The 6,831-nt window shown below is 46.8% G+C and overlaps 1 protein-coding gene across 1 annotated transcript; it reads right to left on the bottom strand.

Annotated features, from left to right (window-relative positions):
* Positions 1–510: 510 nt before the first annotated feature.
* Positions 511–4,447, bottom strand: DEFB135 (defensin beta 135). Its single transcript, XM_053578193.1, has 2 exons — positions 4,384–4,447; positions 511–680 (listed from the first exon to the last, which is right to left on the bottom strand). The coding sequence occupies exons 1-2, from the start codon at positions 4,445–4,447 to the stop codon at positions 511–513; spliced, it is 234 nt and encodes a 77-aa protein (XP_053434168.1).
* Positions 4,448–6,831: the final 2,384 nt, after the last annotated feature.

Raw genomic sequence — 6,831 nt, 5'->3', positions numbered from 1 at the left:
GAGTGTACATAAAGTTTATGTGCAATTCAAATAGTAAAGTAATTTAAATTGCATTCAGACTTTATGTCCACCCTGTGTGAGTGAGTGTGTGAGTGTGTGTGTGTGTGTGTGTGTGTGTGTGTCTTAGGCAAGGCATTATCCTGGGGGTTGTAGTGACTGGTGGTGCCCTAGATGTTGCAATATTCTCTTCTTAATCTACTTACGGGTCCCACAGGTGTGTAAGACCTGTGTACCTCTTTGGGATGTTCACTTAGGATTTGTGCATTTTTCAAATCGTATGTGAGACTTCAAAAAAGTTCCAAAGGGACTTTTGACAAGTCGTAAATTAATAAGAAGAAGGAAAGCTAAATACAGGTTTAATTGGGAGAGTATTTCCAGGTAGAGGCGACGAAGAGAGACGCAACGGACAGACACATTGACTTGCCGAAGCTGTTGCTTTAATGCGATGGGGCCGCTGAGAAGGTTCCGGGTTCCCAGAGGGAATCGACGAGCGATTTCACATACTCACAGCTATTTCCCAGACAGTGCTGGTAAATACTTTTTCTCTATGCAGCACAGATTTGTAACATCACAGAAAATATGGTACAGCTCACTTTTGTCGCACTTTGGCTTGCAAGCACCATGCGTTCGCCAACATGTAGAAAAGACCTGTTTTAAGTACGCATTGGGTCCACTTCTCCCTGTCAACAGAGACAAAGGGGAAGGCACAGTTAGGGTCCTTCACGGTCACATCACCATCAGTGAGATGGAAAGCTAGACCTTCGAGGGTTTTTTGGTGTTCTGTTGTTGTTGTTTGGTTTTTGAGACAGAGTCTCACTCTGTCGCCCTGGGTAGAGTGCTGTGGCGTCATAGCTCACGGCAACCTCAAATTCTTGAGCTCAAGTGATCCTCTTGCCTCAGCCTCCCAAGTATCTGGGACTTCAGGCACCCACCAAATGCCCAGCTAAGTTTTTTATTTTTAGTAGAGACAGGAGTCTCGCTGGTGCTCAGGCTGGTGTCAAATTCCTAAGCTCAAGCAAACCACCCACCTCAACCTCCCAGAGTGTGCTAAGATCACAGGACTGAGCCACCATGCCAAACGTACCTCCAAGTTGTTAACGGTAAATTGGACATGCCTTAAGACACTCAAGATATTTTATGGCTAAATGCCCTCTTTCCACCTACTGTTACCTGGTTTTCCAGGGGCTTTATTATCTATGACATGAATCCACAATAACGTGACTCATTGATCAGCTATGTGCTATTAACAGGGCCCAACAGATTGAGTCTAAAACCATTTGCCATGGAAAGAACATTCAAACCTGAGAGCAGGCCCAGGACCCTGCAGAGGCCCCATATCAGGCGACATGCAAGGCCTAGAGCGGGTTGCAACCAATGAAAATACATGCTGCATATCAGATATTCACATGACGATTCATAACAGTAGCAAAATTACAGTTATGAAGTAGCAACGAAAATAATGTTATGGTTGGGGGTCACCACAACACGAGGAACTGTATTAAAGGGTCGCGGCATTAGGAAGGTTGGGAACCCCTGGCCTAGAGTAACTATTCAAGGCAGTTTGTGATTATCAAAGCATTCAGCATGAGGAAAAAAAAGATCACTGAACTGGAATTTTAATTTTTATTAAATACAAGTTCAGATAAACTTGTATCTTACAAGCAAGTTGCTGCTGTAAGTACAATAACATGCACAGATTCCTAGCATGAACTGCTCATTGTTCACCCCCAACAAAGTAAACATTGCTTGAGAATTAGACCTTTGCTTTAGAGATCCAAAAATAAAAGAATAGGGGCATAGTATTTTTTTTAATTATTATTTTTATTTACTTTTTTTTTTTTTTTTTTGCAGTTTTTGGCCAGGGCTGGGGCATAGTATCTTGAAAAAAGCATTCTCAAGTGATTGGTTGGAGTTAGAAGGCATAACCCATGCAGTCAAACCGCACCAATTATGCTGTTACTGGGAAGAAAAGAGGAATGAAAAACAGGAAGAGTAATTAGAAGCAGTTGTTTCTAGGGACAGAAATAACCAGATGTGTGATTTTGCTCATCTGGGCTAAGTGGCTGCTTTCAAAAGGGGCAAGTGAAAAAAGGGATGTGGGCATACTGTGAGTTAAAATAGTATAAAAGGTAATTATCTAAAATACAGATTAGATATAGATGTTCTAGAATTCACTAAATAAGCTCAAAATTACTGGAAAGTGGCAATTCGAACTATATTTATTTTTAAACAAGTGGGGGAATACTAAGCGTTTTGAATATTTATGCAAAACTAATGCGTGTCACCATCTCACTGTCATCACACAGCAAGGTAGATACATTGGTTTCCAGCATTATGGGCAACACTAGATGCACTTTTTTTTTTTTTTTTTTTGAAGATAGAGTCTCACTTTGTCGCCCTTGGTAGAGTGCTGGGGCATCACAGCTCACATCAACCTCAGATTCCTAGGCTCAAGCAATTCTCTTGCCTCAGCCTCCCAAGTAGCTGGGACCACAGGCGCCCATCACAACACCTGGCTATTTTGAGAGATGGGGTCTCAACTATGGCTCAAGCTGGTCTTGAACCTGTGAGCTCAGGCAATCCACCCGCCTCGGCCTCCCAGAGTGCTAGGATCACAGGTGTGAGCCGCCATGCCCGGCCTCGCTGTACAGTTTTTAATGAATAATGTAAACTTTGGTTCTAACACAGCTGGTCCTGATGCTGCACACGGGCTTAGCTCAGTGCCCATTTCAGAAGTGGGACAGTCAGCTCTTAAAGACAAACTGTGAATGGGGGAAATCGGGGAACCACCAGCATTATCTGAAAAAACATGTCAAAATACTTCCCTTTCATACACACAAAAAGAAATATTAGAACGTTTAGAAAAACAAAGCACCTGGGCGGCACCTGTGGCTCAAGGAGTAGGGCGCCAGTCCCATATGCCAGAGGTGGCGAGTTCAAACCCAGCCCTGGCCAAAAAAAAAAAAAAGAAAAACAGAGCACCCATCCCGCCAACTTCAGCTTGTTCCTTAACAAATATTTTAAAATACTGATAAACAATAGTGACTGCAAGCAGAATTCCAGGGTCAGATCCAATGGCCCCGGGAAGTCAGCCAACACGGGCAGGGCACCAGTGCACGGGCCACCAAATGCAGCTGCTATGGGGATGTACCTGTTAAGCTCATGAACCATACAGGGGTCACTGTGAACTGGAATTTTAGAAGCCTACGGTTCCAGCCCTGTGTTCCCCTGATAACATTCTGTATGACATTTTGTCAAGTGCTTCCTTGCTGGGTACTTAAGAGCATGCCATGGGCTAATGAGTATCACCTGGCTTAGCATGCCTGAAACGTATACCTAAATCTCTTGCTAGTAATTTTCTCAAACCTTAAGACCTAGATGCCTCTGGAAGCCACAGGGTAGAGGAGGGGTAGCAGAAAGTCAGGTTAAGAGGTTACAGGTGTCCCTAAGTCACCCTACTGAACCATCTACTAGTGCACACGGAGCCTTATCACCCTCTCCACCCAGTTTCCCCCATGAGACAGTGGGGTGGGCCTTTCTGGTGTGAAAACAATCAGGGTAGCATGAACCAAGTCGATCAGTAAGCAAACTCTCCCGCCGTGTGCTTGCTGGCTCTGGAGCATCTGTCTGAGGACAGAGGAGTCCAGGGGGGAGACAGTGCAAAATGCCTGGAGAGCCTGCCGTGGGGACAGCAGGAGCCGTCCCAACACTACCTTCATCGGTGTCTGTCTTTTAAAGCCTTCACACTGGGCCCTTGAGTGATTTATTTTAAATATGAAGGTTTGAACCAAAGGGAGGCGCTTCCAGCAGACCCCCAAAAGCCCAAGGAGAACCACTGTGAGGACCTCTACGTTAGTGAGTCAGATGGGCACTTCCCAACACTGTCAAGTTGCTGGCTTCTGTCCGGAGAACACATGGGATCCCATTATGCTGTAAGTTAATTTAATACATCTCAGCCATCAGCCATGTTTGCAGATTCTGCTTAGCATAAAATATGCCGTGGCTTCTAAATGAGTGAAAAATAATGTGGGTGGCCGACTTGGGAAGGCAAGTTCTAAGAGTCCTCAGGAACAGCCTCTCAGTCAGCCCCAAGTCCTCCCTGTCCTTAGAAGCTAGTGCCTTTTTGCTCTGCTCCACTCTGCCAGCCTTCCTGTCAAATTTCAGACTCCAAAGACCAAATCCAGAACCAGTCTCTTCTCTGAAGAGAGCCGTCCCCTCTGGCGTGTCCTAAGCGTCTTTTCTCCATGCCCTGGAGCAGCCAGAGAGCCCCTCTCTGCTGACGTCCCTCCCTCTCTCCGGTTTCTTTGCCCAAGTCCTGCCTTCTTCTCACACCCCGTCTCCCTTCACTGTTCCTAATTCTATAGGGAGGGGCTTCTGCTTTACCTGGTGGGACACAGGAGAGCAAGACAAGGGCCACAAGGACCAAGAGCACACTCCTCATGGCCATTCCAATCAGCAAAGACACAGCTGAGGGACTGCCTGCAGCTTGGGAGAGATGGGGAGCTGCCTGGCTAGTGAACCATTCAGAACAAGAACGTCTCCTTGCTCCACTGAGCAGTCCAATCAATGACAGGTCTGCATGGAAGCGGCATCTCCCCATCAAGCACACCCTTGTGTGCTAGCAACTGAATTCACATTGCATGAACAGCCCTATGCTAGGCCCTGGTAGGATGCTGTGTGAGAGCCCCTGGCATCTCCACCGCGCACCCATTTCACAAACACCTACGGCACGTACAACACCGTAAGGCCTCTTTAAATGGTTGACAAAGCATTGTCAAGAGCTGTTTTCCATCTCACATGTGCGCACAAAATCCAGACAGGCATTATTCTCCCCATCTTAAAAACAAGTAATGTAATTCTCAGATGGAACAAATGACTTTCCCCAAGTTCACATAGACACTAACGGGAACAACAGAAATCACAGGTTTTCCTGACTCCTGCACACAGAAGAACGAGTCCCAGCACAGTGGCGATCTCTGCAGAGAAATGAAAGCTCCCCCAAAGGGTGGTAGATCCTCACAACACGACCAACGGGAATGTGGACAACGCTGAGTCTTATCACCACCAAGCACGTGCCGGGGGGTGGGCAGTACGCAAAGAATGTATGACCAAATTCTCCCTTTGAGAGCTGAGAATCAACAACGCTTGACAGTTTTCAAAAGGTTTTAAGTTTGACGACAACTCTGTCTGAGTTCGTATAAAGAACCCAGAACCCAGAATCGGAAAGTCTTTCTGGTCTGGACGCTGCCTGCCCTGCTGTGATGGGCACTTCCTTTGCCTCTCTGACCATCAACTTTCTCTGAGGTGATCAAATCAGGTGATTCTTATGACAAGTCCTTTATAAGACATACATTGAAGGGACTGTTAGGCCCATAGAATGGGAAGACTCTTGAATCTAGGTATGGTAGAGATGCTGCTTCTCCAACTAGACCATGGAACAGCCAGGATCTGATGACTCCGTCACTCTGTCCTGAGGTTTGGACTCTTGTTTTCTAACATCAACATATTTGTGATGTGGTTGAGATCACGTGTCTATGACAGACTCAGAAAGAACTGTAGAGCAGAAAGTCAGTAAGTAGAGAAGGAGTGAAGGACATGAGCTTATAGGAGTCCAAACAGAAAGGACCAGGTGAGCACAAGGGGGGACCCTTGTGAGGACCACTGTCCAACCCAGCGCCTTGGGTGCGGCCAGACTCATGTTCCTGTGGCCCCAGGCTTCCCTTCTTCAGCAGACCTCGCCTCCACCTCCACCCTTTCTGCTGGGCTTACCTGAACCGTGATTCCACCTCTGCGTCTCAGCAACGTGCCGGGTCCTTCTCCAAGGACGCTGTTGGAGGCTACCCACCACTCTCCTTCCACCTGGGATCCACCTACATCAGGACAGGCAAGCACCATCTCACAACCTCCCAATAGACTGTGCTATTTCCAGAACAATACCTGGTGTGACACTGTCACCTCCTTTCCCTCTCCCTGCCCACATGAACTACTCATCAACTATCACCACTTCTGCCTCCAACACACAGCATCTGGTTCCTCATTGCCACTATTGCCTGTGTCCCCAGCTGTCACCAAACTAAGTAAATCTTGAAACCATCTCATGTCATTTGTAGACAGATGCCTACCATTCATATAGACTGAATCTCCTGCCCTTCCCCTGACCTCAGGAACCCTCCACCTCCATGCCCCCACAGCCATACCAACCCAGCCCTTTAAAGTTTCCCCCTGGGAAATTTATTGCTTGTATCTTATTGCAGGGATGAGCGTGAGCAAGGGACGAGCAAGCTGAGGACCTGCTCCCAGGTATAAAGAAGGCTGAATATTTGTCCCATGCTAGATTTGCGACCAGCATTGCAGAATTGTCCTGGACAGCCCCTCCGTCATTGCCAGGACTCCTGGAGATAAGGACAGTCTTGTTACAACTGTGGGAAGACATTTGAAGAAAAAGAAGATACTGAAATGCCCAAAGGAAAGAATCGTGTTCTGTAGACAAGGTAGCAGAAGCTGGGGAAGAATGAAAACCAGCCCTGAGGGCTTCTGGCACCAGGCCCAGTGGCATCAGGGCATTCATTTTTGGAAGCCAGAACTGAGATCTGTCTTCCCTGTGTGTGGTTCCAAGCCATCTCTTCTCACAGAACGTCCTCAGAGCCTGAACATAATCAAATCTTACCAAAGGGAATAAATTGACTCACCAGGTTACACAGCCCCTTCCAGGCAGTGGAGTTTCTTGATCACTTGGGACAACCAGACCTTCTTTCCCTCTCTGAACTTTCCCAGGTACAGAGAGTGATTTCTTTATTAATCTCATGTCTAAGTGTCTCTTACATGTGACCA

This window comes from Nycticebus coucang, chromosome 24, assembly GCF_027406575.1.
Source record: "Nycticebus coucang isolate mNycCou1 chromosome 24, mNycCou1.pri, whole genome shotgun sequence".
In the NCBI taxonomy this organism is placed as follows: Eukaryota; Metazoa; Chordata; class Mammalia; order Primates; family Lorisidae; genus Nycticebus; species Nycticebus coucang.
The sequence above is the reverse complement of the archived record's forward strand: the minus strand, read 5'-3'. Positions and strand labels throughout refer to the sequence as shown.

What these genes read in the sequence shown, in the direction of transcription:
- DEFB135 (XM_053578193.1), bottom strand. Translation starts at nt 4,447, where the DNA reads ATGGCCATGAGGAGTGTGCTCTTGGTCCTTGTGGCCCTTGTCTTGCTC. An exon ending in GCTCTCCTGTGTCCCACCAG is followed by an intron (nt 681 to 4,383) that starts GTAAAGCAGAAG and finishes CTCTGTTGACAG; the next exon opens with GGAGAAGTGGACCCAATGCG.